General features: G+C 48.2%; 1 protein-coding gene across 10 annotated transcripts in view; it reads left to right on the forward strand.

The window, feature by feature from the left end:
• Window positions 1-19,035, forward strand: part of OPCML (opioid binding protein/cell adhesion molecule like) — a 1,085,346-nt gene that overhangs the window by 994,337 nt on the left and 71,974 nt on the right. For 3 of the 10 annotated variants that reach the window (XM_072729304.1, XM_072729310.1, XM_072729302.1), the window contains 4 exons: window positions 5,528-5,665; window positions 6,071-6,191; window positions 6,491-6,642; window positions 7,556-7,582. In XM_072729304.1, coding sequence (XP_072585405.1) covers window positions 5,528-5,665; window positions 6,071-6,191; window positions 6,491-6,642; window positions 7,556-7,582 — 438 coding nt within the window. The remainder of the gene's footprint in view (window positions 1-5,527; window positions 5,666-6,070; window positions 6,192-6,490; window positions 6,643-7,555; window positions 7,583-19,035) is intronic. The other 7 variants (XM_072729307.1, XM_072729309.1, XM_025998895.2 and 4 more) reach the window with 3 other exon arrangements.

Consider the following 19,035-nt stretch of genomic DNA (forward strand, 5'->3'; position numbering starts at 1 on the left):
CCTACCCAGAGAGCCAGATGGACCGTGGGGAGCCCCATGTTTCCCACTCCCGGTGGCCTCCTTTCTTGCCCACCAGAGCAAGTATCTCCTGGCCGTGGCTTCGTGAAGCCATCTGCTCTGCGTCAATGCCTCCTTAAATTCTGCCCCCTCCTCTGTGCTCTCATCCTCCTCCCGTTCTTTCACCCCAAGGCACCTGCCCCAGGCATGTGCCACCATGAGCTGCCTCCTGACAGGCCTCATGGCAAAAGCTGTGACAGGGGCTGACATCTAACCTCACAGAGTGGTTTCCTGGGATTGAGCGGCAGCTTTCCATGGTGTAGGGGTAGGGACAGCGAGGTCGGGCCACCCAGAAGGCGACTTTTTAAATCATTTTAAAGGGAGGAGCCAGGCAGGGTTTGCCTCCTTGTGAGGTTGGTTGCTTTGGATGACGGGAGCAGACTGGCACAGGAATAGGCCCCCCTCTGAAGTCACCCCTGGGGATCTTGCCCGGAGTGAGGGAGGCTCTTCTGGCAGCGACAATACTCCAAAAAAAATGGAAGACTAAAATTGTTGGCCCCTCATGGTGCTTCGAGCTGTAATATTGTGAGGAATTGCGGGAGCAAACCTTGCACCTAGGACTGGGCCTGTGCTGCCCCTGGCTGGAAGGTCGCAGGGGTCGGAGGGGTGAGAAAGGGGACAGCGGGGGGGCGCCCCGAGTTTACTTGGGATTTCCTATCCCATCTCTTCTTCCCAGAAGGTCGGGTTTCCTCCAGCTCTAAAATACTTGAGCCACCGCGCCGCTGGAGGAGAGGGCTGGAAATACAATCAGAAACTGCAAACTGAGCTTAGGGAGAGAAGCGTAGAAAGCGCCCCTGTTCTGGGCCCGTGCAGTGTAGACCGCCCCAGGCCTGGACCTGTCCAGTGTGTCGTCCCTACACCAGGGCTGTCCCCCAGGCCTCTCCCCGCTGGAACAGGTGATGGTGGCACTGCAGGTCCCACCAGGGATCCCCCCCTTTTCAGCCAGTGCCTCCGGGTCTAAGCAGGTGGACCCGGCTCTCTTGGCTGAGGGGCCTGTTGTCCATCTCAACCTGTGCGAGAGTGCATCCCTGTAGACGGACCCGGGACCCACAGGACCATGGGCTCGCTGGGTGCCTGCACCTGGGGGCCTGGCCCGGGGGCCTCTGCATCCCTTTGGTTCTTGTCCATCTTAACCTCACTAATGCCCTGAGTGGCACTTACCTTCTCCCACGGGCTCCTCTGCAGAGAGAAGTGCCCCCCCCCCTTTAAAAAAATGCCTTTGTGCCAGCGACTCAGAACCCCTGCGTTTTGCTGCCAGTCGCAGCCTTGGGGCGTCTGAATGCAGAGGGCGGCCTGCGTTGCCCTGGGGATTGGCTGCCTCAGGGACAGGGACGGCTGCTGCCAACACACTGTGAAGCCCCGTGGACCGCCGTGTTCCCAGGTGTGGTCGGAGAAGAGACCGGCGTGGTCCTCCAGCCCCAGTGGCTTCTTTAATCCTTTTGGAACGTGTCTTCGGAATCTTCCCAGCGGCACCGGCCACGCTCCCGGCCACCGCCCGCCTCTGCGCCCTGCTGCACCTGCAGCCCTCCCTGCCCTCCCCAGGTGCCCTCCGCACCTTCCCCGGCTGCCATCCCCGGCTGCCCTCCTTGCTCTCCTTGGCTGTCCTCACCGCCCTACCCCGGCTGCCCTCCCAGCCCCACCCCGGGCACCCTCCGTGCCCTCCCCCACCCACTCCGTCCTCTGCCTTCCTGGCAGCCCGCGAACAGGGTTGGCCCATTAGTTGCCTTCTGCTCCTCTCTTTGCCACTGGGAGTGGGAATGGGATGTGGGGACGTAGCTGGAGAGACCGGCGCAGGCATTAGATCCCCCGTTTCCTGGGGCCCTAGGCACTTAGCGACCTGGATGTGTTCACCCGACGTCCAAAGCAGTGACCAGCCAAGGTCTCCATCACCTTTAGTGGTTCCGGGGGAGCAGTTCCAACATCCTGTCTGGTTTCTGAGCCAAGACCAGCCGGAGAAGGCTCGCGCTGCAGGAAGGCCTAGTGCTCAGTGAGGCGTGGGCCGCGGGCTCCAGACCCTTCCACAGGCTCCACTCCAAGGAGGGTGTCTGTGGAGCTGCGGCCCCAAGCATCCCCGCGAGGGGCCTCAGTAAGCTTTGTTGACCAGGTGGCCACCTGGCAGACGCAGGTAACAGGAGCGGGTGACAAGAGAAGCTGAGGACAGCCGGCGGTGGGGCCTGGTGTTCCCGCTCAGCCTGTGGGCCTCAGAGCAGCAGCGGGGAGACCTCTGGGTGCTGGTGAGAGATGCAGAGCCCCAGGCCCTGCTCTAGACCCACTGGGTCAGAATCTGTATTTTTTTAGATCCCAGAGGAATTTATACGCAAATTAAAATCTGAGAGGCACTTACTTTATAGTACAAACTTGACAAAATTCATTTTCTCCCTTAACTAATTTCTCCCTGTCCTAACGATCCCCTTTTACACAGAATGTTCTCTTCCTTCTTCCCTTTTTTGCTGTCATGTAATTGTCCCATAAAACCAGCATTACAGAAAACACATTCCCACGTTCCAGAGGGCTGCTGTGTTGTCCCGTCATTCCTGGACGAAGGCCCTGGGCCCCGCCCGCTCATACAAATGCAGAGAATTACTCAGGGTCCAGGCGCGCTGGCCTCTGTCTTCTTTGAGGCGATTCCTTCCTCTTGCAAAAGCCAACACTTCTAGGTTGACGGGCATCCATAAATCTGCCTTATCGGGGGCTTAAGACATGTGTCCGGTATATACTGTGCAGCGCGATAAGGATCTATCTCATTCTCTCCAAGGAAAGGGGGTCGGTGACCCTGCCTGAGGCTCCTGCCAGGCCTCCTGCCGCTGTTTGTTTGGCCAAAGGCAGTGAGGTTTAATTACTTGCGGCAAATGTACTCTAGCACGTTTTGAAAAAATCGTGGCCTCTTAGTAGGAGGAAGGCAGACTTTTTGATCCTGTCACACTTTCTCATTGCAGAAAAGGTACACTTGGGACATTGTTTTGGTGTGTTTGATTTCATTGTTAAACAATCCTTAAAAATACTTAGACTGGGGGCACCTGGGTGGCTCAGTCAGCGAAGCATCTGCCTTTGGCTCAGGTCGTGATCCCAGAATCGTGGGATCAAGCCCCACATCCGGCTCCCTGCTCATCGGGAAGCTGGCTTCTCCCTCTCCTCACTGCTTGTGCTCTGTCTCACTATCTCTGCTACTATCCCTGTCTCTCTCTCAAATAAATAAATAAGATCTTAAAAAAAAATACTTAGATTGGTCAACTGACATCATTTCAATAATTGAGGCTATTTTTATCTTTATAGACTTTCTAAAACAAGTGATCTTAGAATGTCCTTCGACTGTGAGGATCTGTTAAGTCTAAGAGAAATATGGAAGAAAAGATGAGAAGATGTTTCTATTCCTCCAATAAATCTTGAGGAATTAGGATATGAACCAGCCTGAAAGATTAAATGTCTGCTGTTGTGGAGGCCTTGCACCCAGAATCACCACCCCGAGATCCTGGTGAATAGGACCCCCCCAGCTCCGGGGGTGCCATGCTCTGAAGCACCTTCCTTAGTATGTTCTAAGTCCTCTTCTGGTTCCTGGTAGCAGTCTGGGCTAGCTATACCATTCAGGAGGGATGCCCCCATTCTAGGTGAGGGTATGGCCTGTCCTGGACTCCATTTTCCCCCACAGGGTGTGTTTCCAACTTCTACCCTCAGCTATTCTTCATATGAGTTCAGCCAGATTCCCAAGATCACCAAACTTACATCTGTGTGCTGTTCTGGGACCTAGTCCACAGTTCCAGGTTCTACGATGGTGGCGAAGGATTCCTCCTGGCAGTGCAGGATTTCTTTCATGTAATTGCATGAGATTGGGCTACCCAATGGTGCTGATATTGGATGACTCCAACTGTTTATATAAAGAGCAGCCCCTTGAAAAATATTTTTCCAGGAAACCCACAATTGTACAGGAAACCCATCCCAAGTACATCTTGGTATGTACTTGGTAACTGATGGCAGAGCCTGGGTGGTTGAGACTTAGGGTAGGAGATGGGAGCAAGGAAGGCAACAGGAGCTGAGAGGCAGGTGGTCTGAGGAAATGGGCAGGGTGGGTGGAAACTCCCCAAGGCTCAGACTGGGAGCCAAATCAGGATGCTAAAGCTCCTGCCACCCTACCCCCTGCCCATCACCTACCCTTCACCTTCCCACTGTTCCACATCCATAGTGGACCTAGACTTATTGATGGAACACCCATTCGGTAGCAATATACCTATATGGGGGTGTGAGGGAAGTTATAAAGAGTTTTTATCCTCCTGAAAACTATTTTCACTCTAAAGCCTGGAGCACAAAAAAGAGTTAAGCAGCAGACCTATAAGAAATGCAAATGACTGTCCTTCCTGGCCTTTGTGTTGGCTGAGTTTTCACTGGAGCCTGGTGCTTTGACAGAACTGAAAACATTTGGGGTTTCAAGACACAGAGTCTGTTCTCTTTGCACTGAACCCCACACGGTGTGGCAGGGGTGGGGTGGGGGGATAAGGGATAAGACAGAGGGGCCAGGTTGTTGTAAGAAATATAATGGTGTTTGCAAACAATGTACATTTTGTGACCCCACAATATTTTGGATCATGAATTCCAAGCTTCACAAGTGCCTAGGAATAGGGCCTCCAGGATCTAGGCTCTAGGCTGTTATAGTAACCATGGATCCATCATTTGGGGCTACTGCATTCATTTTATGTTGGCAAACATTCATTGAGCACTTAATGCATAGCAGTTATAAAATGCTTCTGTATTCATTCTTTCTCCAGTTCATCTTCTCCAGGACATGTTGAAACCAAACCAACCGATTTGTATCTCTCTGTATTAAACTATTAGATGGACATTTATCCTAGAAGTAGTTAGTAGTTTGTATGTTCTGTAGCCAAAGGAGGTAGACAGAGGGGGAGGGATAATCTCAAGCAGGCTCTACACCCAGCGTGGCTCCCAACTAGAGGCTGGATCCTGTGACCCTGAGATCATGACCTGAACCAAAATCAAGAGCCGGACGCTTAACTGGCTGAGCCACCCAGGCACCCGGCAAAAGAATTTCTACATAATGAAAAATTAAGATGCCCATAGTAATATACTCTAAGGTTATTACCACATTTTAAATTATATTATCGATCAGAACAAACCTCTTTAAAATATCAAAGTTTCATAATGTGCTGGGTATTTCACATGTACTCTCTTAGTTAATCCTCATAATATCAGAAACATAATGAAAATCTTTTCTTTTCAAATGGTCTGAAAAGTTAAAGTGAGTTGGACAAAAACACAATGACCCAAGACTCAAGCAGAGAATTTCTTTTCCCAAATGCTGTACTATTTGGTCAACATGGTATCTTATAGCCTTTGACTCGATGTTCAAACGCCATTTTTACAGCTTTTTGTATTCCTTCCCCTACAAGCTCAAGATGTGACTATAGTTCTGTCCCTGGCTTCACAGTTTCTTGATTGTTTCTGTCTCTTTCTTTCCTCCCAGAAGGCCAGGGTTTTGTGAGTGAGGATGAATACCTGGAAATCTCTGACATCAAACGTGACCAGTCTGGGGAGTATGAATGCAGCGCCTTGAATGATGTGGCCGCACCTGATGTGCGGAAAGTAAAAATCACAGTAAACTGTGAGTTGACCCATTGTCAGGAAGTTTCAGGGAAAAGGAGAACATAGGGACTGAGGGAACAAGCTGGTCATGGCAATGCCATATTCTGATCACCCCAAATTGTTTCCAACAGGAAAATACCGTCTCAGATTGCTTTGCACCATGACTGTCCCCATTTGCCATTTTGCCCCTGGAGTTTACCTGTGCCCATCAGAGCTTTTAGCTAATGGGGAGGATTGTTTGCTTTGAATTGGTTAGAAGGCTTGAGAAGATGCTGGAGTAAATGCAATATCCTCAACCCATAAATTCTTTTCCCAAAATAAACAGTTATTTACTGGGAAGGTGGGGGTGGCACAAGAAATCCATTTGTACACAGGTGACTCAATGTGCCTTTCATCTGTTTCACTTTGCATTTTCCTCCTGCAGACCCTCCCTATATCTCAAAAGCCAAGAACACTGGTGTGTCCGTTGGTCAAAAGGGTATCTTGAGCTGTGAAGCCTCTGCAGTGCCTATGGCTGAATTCCAGTGGTTCAAGGAAGATACCAGGTACCTCAAAAATGGGAATAGAGCATACCTGATGCAGAGCTGATGGGTCATTCCCCACATGGAAAGGGAGTGATAAAGGAAAGGGGAAAGATATGACAAAACCAAAATGGATGAGTCCCCTTTGTAAAAGAGTCTCCCTCTTAGAGCTAGAAACACACAAGCAAACAAACATCGAGGACGCTGGTGAGTGGGAAAATGAATTGACCTCATTTCCGAATCTGAGATTAGTTGTAGGGATCTCTGTCTGCTATTTCATGCTAATGGTAGAACCAGACCAGCAATACCTTCTCTTATTGCAGGCTAGCCACCGGCCTGGGCGGCGTGAGGATTGAGAACAAAGGCCGCATATCCACTCTGACTTTCTTCAATGTTTCAGAAAAGGATTATGGGAACTATACTTGTGTGGCCACAAACAAGCTTGGAAATACCAACGCCAGCATCACACTGTATGGTGAGTGCAGGAAGCCTGGATGCAGTGGGCTCGGCCAGGAGGGAGAGGTCTGGGGCTGTGGAGGGAGGAAGGCTCGATATGCTTGGCCTGTGCCCATCCATGCTGCTCAACCCACCACCCTTTGATACAAAATGCTTCTCCCTATCATTCTCCTAAGCATGTGATACAGTGATGTTTGCAAAGGGATTGATATCTCCTCGTCCATTGAAAGGCAAGGTTTGCGCCTTACAAAAGGAGTAAACCCAATTCTGAACCAAGTTGAACGGTGGTTGCCACAAAGAACACAGAACCATGGAACAGTTCAACGGTAGTATCTAAAGGTCTGCAGGGTTAAGCTAGAAACAATTTTAAGATGCCTTCTTAGGAAGACTCTGTGATTCTGGGGGTTATAGTTATAGATTTCAACCGACTCAACTCCTGCCATCATGATTCTCATGTTGACTGCCATGTCATGTTCTCCCTCATTGGAGTGGATGGAGCAGTAGTCTGAGTCCTCATCAAGACAACTGTTCTGTCCACAGCTGAACATCAAACCCTTCTCTGAAGGTCTTTCCCTCCCATATGGATGGAGAGGTCTCCAGAACCCTGACCAGCTCCCTTGGAAGCCCTTTTCTCTCCCTCCCTCCGCCATCCCCCATTGCTACGTCCATGTCCTTGTGCAACACTTCACACCATGTGCCAGGGCCAGCTCGTTGTGATATTTTGCGTGTATATGTTTTTGTCTATTTGCTGAGGTTTGGTTAGAGGTGAGCGGGATGAAAAGGTATTCATTTTCCCGTGTGTATCTCAGACCCTGAACGAGCTTTCAGCGTTGACGTTAAGGAAACTTTGTCCACCAACCATCTGAAATGTGTGATCTATGTCTTTTGTTTTCTCTCTGCATTGTGTGTGCATTGTGCTGTGTGTGTCTTAGAAATAAGCCCCTCATCAGCAGTGGCAGGTGGGTACAGCATGTTCCTTCCTTCCTCTGCCTGCCTGAATGCCTTTGCTTTTGAATCTAAGCCTACTTCAAAGATAGGCTTGCCTGCTCCACCTCCCCGACTTATTTGTCCTTAGTAGATAGACTTCAGGGGGTTTGGTTTGCACAGTTTAGGTGACAAGCATGTAGAATATGATGGCTTTCACATACACACTCACATCAATACATATTTTGGGGAAGGGGTTTTCCCCCAAATCGATACACTTTGACTTGGTGGCCTGTAAAATAGATGAGTATTCTACTTTTGCACATAGCAGCACCAAGGGGATGAAATGGATTATCAAATGATGGTCTCCTTGGGAAAGTCACCCTAGTATGGATGTTCTATTCTTCTAGCTCAAGGCAAAAAGGGATAATGAGTTAATTCTACAAACTTCATTTTAAAATAGAAGTATTGGGGGTCATTATTCATAATAATAGTAATAATATCCACCATTTTCCCAAATATTTACTGGTTTCTAGGCATTATGTTAGTACTGTACAAAGAAGGTTATTAACTCCATTTTAACGACAAGTAAAAGGAAGACTAGTGAGGTTAAGTAGCACTGAAGTACATATATCCGTGAGTAGGTGCTAGATGAAACCCAGAATGGGGCCCTTCATCAGATTCTGGGTGCACAGGGTGTGATGGACACACATGTACACTCACATACTCACATGTACCATTAGATGAAGCAGCAGCAGGTGCCAAGCTGTGCTTCCAGAGGCAGCAGCCTCACAGCCCTACTTCCCTGTAGTCCATCTCAGTCACATAAAAAGTGGATTTTCCAGACCTGGTGTCAGCTCTGTGACTTTTCATAGCTCTGGATCTAGGACAACCACAGGCCGTTAGTGCTGCCCAGGCCTTGAGATCTGTGAATGTCCATCTCTTGGTCTTGATAAAACTGAGGGAAGGGTAGGATGAGTATGATACTCTGACCCTCATTCTGCCATCACCCTGTCAGTGGGGTCATGCGGGGTATTGAATGTGGCCAAGAGAGGAATCTTGGACTGACAACCAGGTAATCTAGGTTCTTGTGCCTCCCTACCACTAACAAGAAAGGTGTGTCATAGCAGATAACAACAGCAAAAGTATACTAAGACTGCTAGCCTGCTGGGTGTGCCATGACAAAGTCTCGTCGGTTGGGTAGGCTTAAACAACAGAAATGTGTTTCTTCACAATTCTGGAGGCCAGGAGTCCAGGATCAAGCCAGGAAGATCTATCATCTGTTTTTTGATGACGGCTCTCTTCCTGGCTTGTAGATGACCCCGTTGTCCTCTCCTGGCCGTTCTTCTGAGTGTGTGTCGTCTATAGAGAGATACAGACAGAAATGGCAGAGAGGGGAGGAGAAAGAGAGGGCTTTCTCACATGTCTTCTTATTAGAACCCTAATGCCATGAAATCAGAGCCCTACCACTTAACCTCATGTAACCTTAAGTACTTCCTTGTAGGCCCCATCTCCAAATACACATTGGGGGTTAGGTCTTCAACACATGAATGTGGGGAGATATAATTCAGTCTATAGGGAAGCCATAGCTTCATATCCCAATTCGGCCAGCCACATGCCAACCACTTAATGTTGCTGAGCCTTACCGTCCTCATGTGTGCTATTGGGATAGTGATACCTTCTTTAGAAGGCTGGTGAGAGGACGGTGTAGGTCTTACAGAGAGAGAGCCTGACAGGTGCTGTGTTCAGATGCGTGACTTTGAGAACACACAAAGTCTTTGGGCCTCATCTGACTCAGCTAAAACTGGGGTGATACTTCCTGACCTGCTGACTGTCATTGTGAATTATCTCTAAGACAATGTTTACCGTGGAGGCATGACAAACTGGAACTGTTGTAGAAATGCAAGGTACCACGGTTACTTCCGCTGCTTGCCCACACTTGTGACACAGCCCGTCTTATCACTGCTTCCCGTGGCACGGCTGCCAAGAATGTCGCTTGACTGGACTGCGCATCCCTTTCTTCCAGAGTCTTTCGTGCCCTTTACTGCAGCACCACCAATCCCTGTAATCCACCCAGACTGCTTCACCTGGTTGGTACCCACTGACCTTCCAGCATCCCTTCCTGAGGGAAGCCTTCCCTGACCTCTATGAGTAGGTCAGTCCTCCGTTGTACACCCTCTCACATGATGGTTCTGAAGGCTCTCTTACCAAGGGCACTCACTCGCATTCATTCAGCAAGTACGTGTCAGTACCTACTGCAAATAGGGCACCGACACCATTCTCAGTGAGGAGGACACAAGTGTCCCCAACAGCTACAGTCCTTGTCCTAGAGCTCCACTTGCTAGTTGCAATTATGCAGTTTGTTTGATTAAAGCCTTTCCTCCCTTTAAGCCTGTGTGCTCCATGAATGTAGGGACCATGTCTGGTTTGATCCTTAGAACCCAGCACAGAGTAGTGGGTCAGATAAATCTTATTGAATGGCTGAACATGTATATAGAGACTGGAGGGTTGTGTTGGTGTTGCCAGCAGCAGGAATTCAGATGCCAGGGATGACGTATGGCAGGGTGTAGTAGGGTCTATAGACTCAGGGCTTCTCTGAAGCCAGGCTGTGCTGCTCACTGGCTGAATGGCTCTGGGGGAGGCAATCTCAGTGCCTTATTTCTTTCATCAGCACAAGTATTTTAGAAAAGATGTCCTATGATTATCTGACACTATGCCTGACAGGAAATAGGTTAACACGAGATCAGAATGACATTGTCCAGTTGACCCACCCCTTCTGCTGGCCATGAGTGTTCCTTCTAGTTCTCAGTATTCCCATAATTATGGCTAACTAGTGTTACCAACCACTTACTACATGCAGAGCCACTAGACTAAGTGTTCTACGTGTTTTATCTCATTTACTGACTCTAGAAAGTCAGTACTGTATTTATCCCGATTTTACAGAGGGTGAAATTGAGACATTGGGAAGGTTACTCAACTCATAGTGGCTTACACATGTTTGAGCTGAGATTTAAACCTATGTACTATGGTTCCAGTGTCTGAGCTCTTTCTCCTATTTTGATCCAACTCACCATACTTGGCAACCCAACATGGACATTGGTGGATGTCCTTCCAGATGGATACCCATGTCAACAATTAGCCTGCTTGGACCCATTTCCCACACCAGCAACTCCCATCTTCCATCTAAAATCCGAACCCATTCTGTAGTAAACATAGGGGCGCATAAATCTTTTTGAATTAGTGTTTTCATTTTTGCTGGGTAAATACCCAGTAATGGAATTAATGGATCATATGGTAATTCTTTTTTTTTTTTTTTTTTTGAGGAACTCTCATGCTGTTTTCCACAGTGGCTGCACCGATTTGCATTCCCAACAACAGTGCATGAAGGTTCCTCAAAATAATTTAAAAAAACAAAAAAGAAAGCCGAGCCCATTCTTTTAAAGGATGATTTTTTACATTTACAGCCCATATACTCCTACTTCCCCGATACACCCCCCACCCCTACATATGTCGCCAGGCATACCTTGGTGTTTGCCCTCAAAGACTATAGAATTGTTTTTGGAGACCCTTTTGACTCTGCACTGTGACCCCATCTCAACACACAGTCATAACAGGTCTCTTGCACAAACACATCTTTATCCATTTCCTACCAACATGCAAAGAACAAGGGGAAGTGGGATGAAAGCAGTTTCAAAAGAACACATAAGACAAAGCCTGTGAGCCAGTGGGCTGGTGGGCAGGTTGAAGCAGGGTGTGATGGGGCGGGCGGGGAGAGGAACGCAGGTGGGTAGGCCACACGCAGAGACAAATCAGTGGTTGGTGCTGACATGAGGTGTTTCTTCCCGGCATGCCTGTTGCCGCCCCTTCAAAAGCCACAGCGACAGCACAGGTCAGGGAGGCAGAGTGCAGCTCAGAGTGTCACTTGCGACCGCCCGTGTGTGCCTTCGCGCCCGGCCCCCGCAGTCCTGGGAAGGCACCAGAACTCTGCGAGAGCAGGAGCAAGGAAAACGGTGTTCTGGTCCCGACCCTGCTTCAAACAAAGCGATGCTCTCTGTTCCCTGGTTGCCTGTGAGATGTGAGAACAGAACAGGATGGACTGACTCCCAGCGGAGTGTTCTGGAGGGAAGCGGCAGTGGAGAGACAGCGCTGGCGACAGGTCTCCAGGACTGTCACCCGTAGCCTTGGAAATGGTGGCCGCTTAAATGCTGCTTCTGTGGGAAAGCCCCTACTCTGAGCACAGGGAAGGGCAACTGATGGCAGCAGCCGGCGCGGGCGGCCGGGGCGGCGGGCACCCGGGGGCGTGCCAGGCTGGGTGCTGCAGAGGCCCGGCCCTGGCCTCCGGGAGGCTGCCCCCTGCTCCCGGCGGCCCGACCCTCTTGGCCCCCACCAGGTTCCGAGCAACAGGCCCCGGCCCCTGCCCTGAGAGCACACGGGGCACAGGTTCGGGACTTGGTCACACGGGCACCGCAGAGTGCCAGGTGGCCAGTGAGCCAGGTCAGGCCTGGGCTCCTGGCACCGGTGGGGAGGGGTGAAGGCCACAGACCACACTGAAGGGAGGGCTGCTGCACACCCCAAAACAGGCTGCTCACATCTATCTGCGAGATTGGAGCGACGCACAGGAGTTACGTTAAGAGCTAAGCATCAGGACGAGGGACGACTGGTAGGAACCTTGTCCTTGCAAGTGAAGAGGGCAAAACATGCGAGTAAAGGCAGCATCTGGCTCTGGGTTTTCCTCAGGCGGTGCCCCAGCCCCCAGAGCGGCCGGGGCTCGGCCTACCCCACAGCCCCCCGCAAGCCTTAAGGGCAGAATCTAGATTTCCTTTTGCTAATGGCCATGCTTTTGCTTTTCAAACTGGATTTCCTTCAGCTACGGGCAGCACCAGCCAACTCCTCTCTCGCTCCACCCTTTGCTGCCTGACGCCCCGTGTCCCCGCCGACCGCGCACCCCCGTGGTACCTGTAGGCAGAGCTTTGTCCCCCACCCCACCCCAACACGCCCCTATCTCTGTTGGCCTTCCCCACTCCTTTATTAAGGTGTCCTAACGCGCACACCTTCTCCCAGCTGCCTCCAGGGGCCACCCGAGGAGTGGGCCCGAGGCCTTGTGCCAGCCGTCCTACATCTCCTCTAGCCTTGTCCTCCAAACCTCTGACAGGGACAGTCCATGTTCCCATCTCCTCCTCCTCAGGCACCATCATACCTCGGTCTGCCATGCTCTGTCTCCCTCCTAAACCCACCCGAGTCTCAGCTCCAGACCCCCCTCCGGCCCCCAGCACCTGTTCCCGGCTTCTGTGATACACACCCAGGTGCTGACTTCCTTAACTTTCTTTCTCAAGCATGTTTCTCACTCAAATGCACACCTTATCTTCTCGCCTAGGCACTCTCACTGGAATCTGTCCATTCGTCTGACTTCCTCTGCCCACCCCTTCAAGCTGGAGGCCAGGACTCCCCTTATCCACATCCCCTTATCCTTTAAGTTCTCCCACTGCCTTCTGTGCACCCACCAGGGTAGACCCAGAACACCAATGCCATGACACGTGTCACCCTCTGATCATGCTGCTTCAGGTCTTTCCATCCCTCCATCCATTCAGATTGAGTTACAAAGGGGAGCAAAGTTCCCAACCCTGTACAAACAGGTCAGTGGACAGCTAACAGTAAAATAATGGGATGTAATAAGTGGAAAAGCCACTAGCTATTAAGTGTCAGCCAGACACTTGAGATCAGTACTGTTATTATTCCCACTTCAAAGAAGAGGAGCCTGGAAGGAAGTGACAGCACCAGGTTTTGCATCTGGGTCTGTCTGATCTTCACTTCATGTTTCTTGCCAACCCATGTGCATCCTAGGTCTCCCCATAGTCTGTGGGGTCACAGATGGAGGCTTTTACCCCCTTCTCTGTCTTATAAAACTGTACCTAACCCTTAAGGTTCCACTCAATGTTGCCCTGTCCACAGCGTGTTTCTGAGCCCACTGGAGAAGTGCTCGTCTGGTGGGCTTTCAGGGTAGCTCATATTTTGTTTGTATTTGTTTCTGCACTTAGAGGATGTAGCTCTGTATCTTGCAATGGTTTTTGCCCAGGAAACATCAGTTGCATTAATAAATATAATTTCCAGTCAATCGGGGGCATCAGGGAAAGTGTTACACAGCGCAAAACTCTCCAATAACCAAAAGAATCCAAACACTCAAAAGGACTCGTGGTCTTCTCCCCACAGTGAAACCTGTGACACTTTCCCTTGCATTCCAGCTTCCATATGTCTTATTTGGAATGGAGGGTCCCCTTCCCCCCTACCCTGGGTCTTCCTTCTGAGGGACGCTCTATCAGACATTCCAATTCACTGCTTACGAAGACGTTCATCAAATGATTTCTTCTTGCAGAGACATCAAAAGCGGCACATATTTGTCCGTTTCCTGCTGATAATGTATATGATTTTTTTTTTTTTTATTTTCCAAATCCACAATTTAAATCCAGGTGGGAGGGAATGAGTCAGAGAGAAATACCATTGCTTTTTTGGCTGATGACAGCAGCGTAATCATTTGTATTTTCCCCAACCTGCAAAATGTCAACATATTAGAAAAAAAAAAATGCAGACATTTCACATTTCATTCCTGATGAGGTTCCTTGTCGTTCCCGCGCACCCCACCCTCTATCTGAATCATTGACATCTGGCTATTAGCCTAAGCATTTAGAATCTAACACTGAGCATTCGGGTGTGCTGATGTCAGCACCCAAGCACACACACAAGAGCTTGTGGTTCGGCATAGACCAAAGTCTTGTCTCTTTCAAGTTTGTGATGAGCTGACAGTTTCGAATTAACTTCTGATGTCAACTTCTGCAGCTTTTGTCTTTGTGGTACACACAAGCCAGGGAGAGCTGGAGAGAACAAAACGAAGATGGCTGCCTTTCTTGGCCTCTTCCTTTGCGAGTCTTGGCGCTGGAGAGCCGGGTTCATCTTCCTTGTGAAACAACACGGTGCCATGTTTTCCGCGGTAATTAAAGACAATGGAGGAAGAGTTGGCTTTGAAGGGAAATGAAGCGCCTTCATCAGCCAGCGCTGCTGAAAATAGGTTTATGTTTCACCAACAAGTGTAACGCATGCATCCTCTAATTAGATTTCCTTGCTCCTCTTTTAATCACCAAGAACATCATTATCCTTTTGGTTCCTCATTAGGAAGGTCACATAGTTCATATTCATACTTATAAAAACCTATCCAAATTTCAGAACAAAACTGCATCTTCTCACACTTCAGATACCTCATTGATCTCACTGTGCGATCACCAAGTTCAACTTGCCCGTGGGCTTTTTTCTTTCTTTTCTCTTTTAATGTGATCACCCTACCACCTGCTATTTTAGCAGAATTACAGTGATACACTCTAAATGTTGCTGAAGAACCGTGCCATATTTTCATGGCAGTCATGGAAAGGAAAAGCCGTGACACATTTCAGTACCTTCGTTGCCATTTTTAAGCTCCGAATCTCTTCCCTAAGCCTAATACACTTGGCGGGGAGCTCTGTGCTGGGCTTGGGAACTTTGGTTTTCAGCACCTACTTCTGCAGAGGGTGATGGGCCACCCCTCAAATGCCACGGCATACTCTTACTTGCAGGGTAGCTGGGCCTCAGGCTGGTTTTAGGTTAAACCCTCAATCAAATTTGCTTTTTGAAAATCTGATGTTGAGTCTATTTAATTTAGCAACGTAAGTCGTCTCTCCACAGTGGATTTTATTTGTTTGTTTGTTTGTTTCTTTGTCTCCTTCTCCCAACCTGCTGTGCTTCACATCTGGCCATACATCTTCCCCCTGGCCCAGAACTGCACATGCCAATTGACCTTCATGCCACTTACCGTTTCTGGAATTTATCTCTTCATCTCCCTCTTCTTTCTAAATGCTAAAGACTAAAGTATTTTTTGTCTGCATATCTGTCCCCAAGGTATTTTGTTGTTGTCATTCACAGTTTGTTTTGTGGCTTTGCGTCATCATTTCAGCTTCTATTCTCAGGGACGCTCCACTTCCGGCATGAAGGAAACAATGCTTAGCACTGAGAGGGTGGAGGAGGGACTGGATCGGGGAAAGGGCAAAAATACACATTCTCACTTCCAATTTATCCCTGACAAATATTTAATTAAAGCTGATATTTGTACCAGCCATTCTAATTGAACTGAGTCACTGCTAACCATAAAAAATGATTCCTGAAATGGGGCAAATGCCCAGAGTTGGGTCCCTTAATATATTTGCTTCCTTGGGAAGCTTTTGCCTGTGGTTAGTAGCTACATCAGGTCTTTTAAGGAGTGACCAGGTCACTTGCTTGCTCGCCATAGCCAAGTTTGCTTTCAGCTGGTGTTTGGCAAATGTCCTTGAGAGCCTAGTATTCCACAAGGTCTCTTTATTTAAAACAAGATCCCCACAAAGATCCTATTTTAAGGACCAGCAGTTATTGTCCTGGCTCTAATTTCCCTAGTGTTTATTCATCCTTTACTTCTACTCAGTGATCTTACACATCATCTTAACTAGTCCTCAAAGCAACTGTACAAGGGGAGATGAAACTGCCCCTCCCAATTTTATACATTAAAATAAAAAAAAAAAAAAGAAACTGTTTCAGAGAAGTTGACGGTCTTGTCCAAGGTGATCCTGCTAGTGAGTCCCAGAGCCAGAATTCAAATTCAGTCCTCTCTATTGAATTTAATTCTCCTAAGACTCCAATAGGAAGGGTGTTCCTGAGATGAAAGGGATGCTGGTTATTTGTTCCAAATGGCTTTCTTCTTAGACTCTGGGGGCATTTAAAAACTTTCCTTCCTTCCTTCATTCCCTCACTTTTTCCTCCCTTCCTTTTCCTTTCCTTTCCTTTCCTTTCCTTTCCTTTCCTTTCCTTTCCTTTCCTTTCCTTTCCTTTCCTTGCTTTCCTTCCTCTCTCCTTCCCTTCCTTCCCTCCTTCTTTCAATTGTTTGTCGACTGATTTAGACTAGAAGAAAGGATATCCCAGGTCTTATTAAAGTATAAGCTCTATGAAAACAGAGACTGACTTTCTCTCTGAAAACAGAGACTGGCTCACAGCAGCTTCCCAATCAATACTCGCTGAGTGAATGGCGGTGGCTTTGAAGCTAGTGCGGGGTCCCTTACCCTCGTGAGACTCGTCCTTTGCCCTTGGACCTTGCATGGAGCATAGCTTTGGACGTTTCCCATCACCCATCACTGCTCAATGCTCCATGTCTTCCCAAGCTCACCTCACGGCCAACACCCTCTCTCAGCATCCCCCTATCTCATGATCTCATCTCCTCATTCTGTTACCAGAAAAACCTTGCCACACCTGAAAACAACTTCAACTATTTGGGAAAAATTGAAATAAGCCAATATTAGCTTCAACTAAGAAGTGTGAGGTGGGGGTGGAGGTGGCGATATGAAAGCTCCACAGCAATGGTTACCATGATCACCTAACTACATTGTACCAGCTATTACGCTAATCACTCTGACTCTTTATCCTGTAAACTCAATATTATCACCTCTATTTTCAGTAAGAAAACTGACAGTACCTGGTACGAGATCACATAGCTGGCATGCCACAGAGTCAGGATTTAAACCCAAACCAGTCTGACTCCAAAGTTGCCATGATTGGTACACTTTTATGGTGGTCAGTGACTTTACCCCAAAGGATGTTTAGGGCTACAAGGACAAGACAGTAAAGCCAAGGGGTACAAGTGCCTCCAAAACCTTTCCTAAGGTTCATAGAAGACACATACTCTACTTGTTCATTTGAGGACACCATTCCTTAGACATTCGGTCCCATCTTTTCTTCAAGTTCTCGTCCTTTGACCAAATGCATTTCAGGGTTAGTTTTCTGTAGCAGAACACACAACTGAAAATTCAGCTTATGTTTTCAAATTCTGGATTCTAAGTTTGATATAAGAACTAACTTTCTCCCTATTTCCACCAAAAAGGAGGAGGAAGAGGGGGAGGTGGGGCGAGAGTAGGGGGATGATGAAGAGGAAGGCACCACTTGAATTCCTGACCATGTTTATTGAAATTATAGCTAGTATTATCTTGTGTGCCAAGTACTTGGAGAAGTCCATGTAGCTGTTGTTACCTGAAGAGACCAAGGTATAGGAAAAACAGAGTCAACTGGACATCTGAAGCTATGTGTTCAGGCATTGGTACTACCCCTGCTCAGCTGTTCCTGAGTTCCCCCAGTAGCATGCCCTTCCCTTAACAGATTCATTGAGCTAACATTTGCAAAAGCCTCTTACCAGCCTAAGGGACCAAAAATGAGCCCCAAGTGTTCTGGAACCACACCAATTAGCTGAACAGTGGTAATCAATATTAAAGCACAAAGAAGCACATGACTAATCAGGTGAGTGTCCTTACCACACAGAAACCCTACGGGAGAGACCCAAACTAAGTGCTTTATTTTCCTCATTAGCAGTAGAATCAGGGTTACTGCAATGATGCAATTAAAAAATCAGTTCATAGCTGATGGCTTTCATCTCACATTCCTCCAACCTACAGAGTCGTTCGCAGATGTGAGCTCTCCTTCCTGCTCTCAATAAAGTTCAAGAACCCTCCTATAGGTCCTTTGCGGTCCTGGAATTTAGCCCACCTGCTAAATCTCAAATGTGGGCAGGATCTATTTGAGGGAAGCAATGCTAATTTTAATCTCTATTATATTGGATTACATTAACTCATTGCTCAGGCTTGTAGATTGCTCATAGCCATTGCTCATAGACTGATGGACTAAAGACACTTTGGCATTAAATTGCCGTGTTATCTGATACACAAAGCAGGGCTCCTCATACCTGTAAAGAATAAAGCTCCTTGAAGCTGCATAGAAAATGTGACCCCAGAAAAGGAAATTGGAGGACCCGGGAATGTTTGGTGCCCACTTGCTGTCTTAGGAGGTGACATGCCAAGGGGCAAAAACCCAGTTGTACCAACTGGAAAGGGCCATCTGGCTGTTCACCAGCTGTCCCTTCTGGTGCCAGATGTAGAGTTTCCATTCACACAATAACTCAAAATGCTAATAGGAGAAAAGCCTTCAAGGTATCAATCCCAATCTCTTCTCCTTTTGTAGATGGGGAGAAGAGGGGATACCTGTCAGTGAGGGAGCAGCAGAATCACATAAAGAAATTGGGTCTCCAGATGCCTAGGCAGTTACTCCTCTCACTACGTGTTGCTGTGGTCCTTGGAAATGATGCACAAAGGGTCGTTTTCCACAGAAAGGATGTAGAGCTGTAACAATCAAGGGTGCTGACTGTACAGACAGGTGATTCAGTTCTACTCCGGCTCTGGGTGTAAAAGCTGGGTCGCCATAGCAAAGCACTTAACTGCTTTGTTCTTTAGCTTCTCCATTTATAAAATGGGAATGCCAGTAGTACACACAGCTCATAGTGCTTCGTGGAGGTTAAATATGCGTTTAGCATTTAGAATCACGCTTGCCACCTAGAAAGCACCATGTAGATACATGTCACCGTCATCATCCTAAGCAAGCTGAGCACCCTTTATGTCTGCTA

This window comes from Vulpes vulpes, chromosome 12 (genome assembly GCF_048418805.1).
Source record: "Vulpes vulpes isolate BD-2025 chromosome 12, VulVul3, whole genome shotgun sequence".
Lineage (NCBI taxonomy): Eukaryota > Metazoa > Chordata > Mammalia > Carnivora > Canidae > Vulpes > Vulpes vulpes.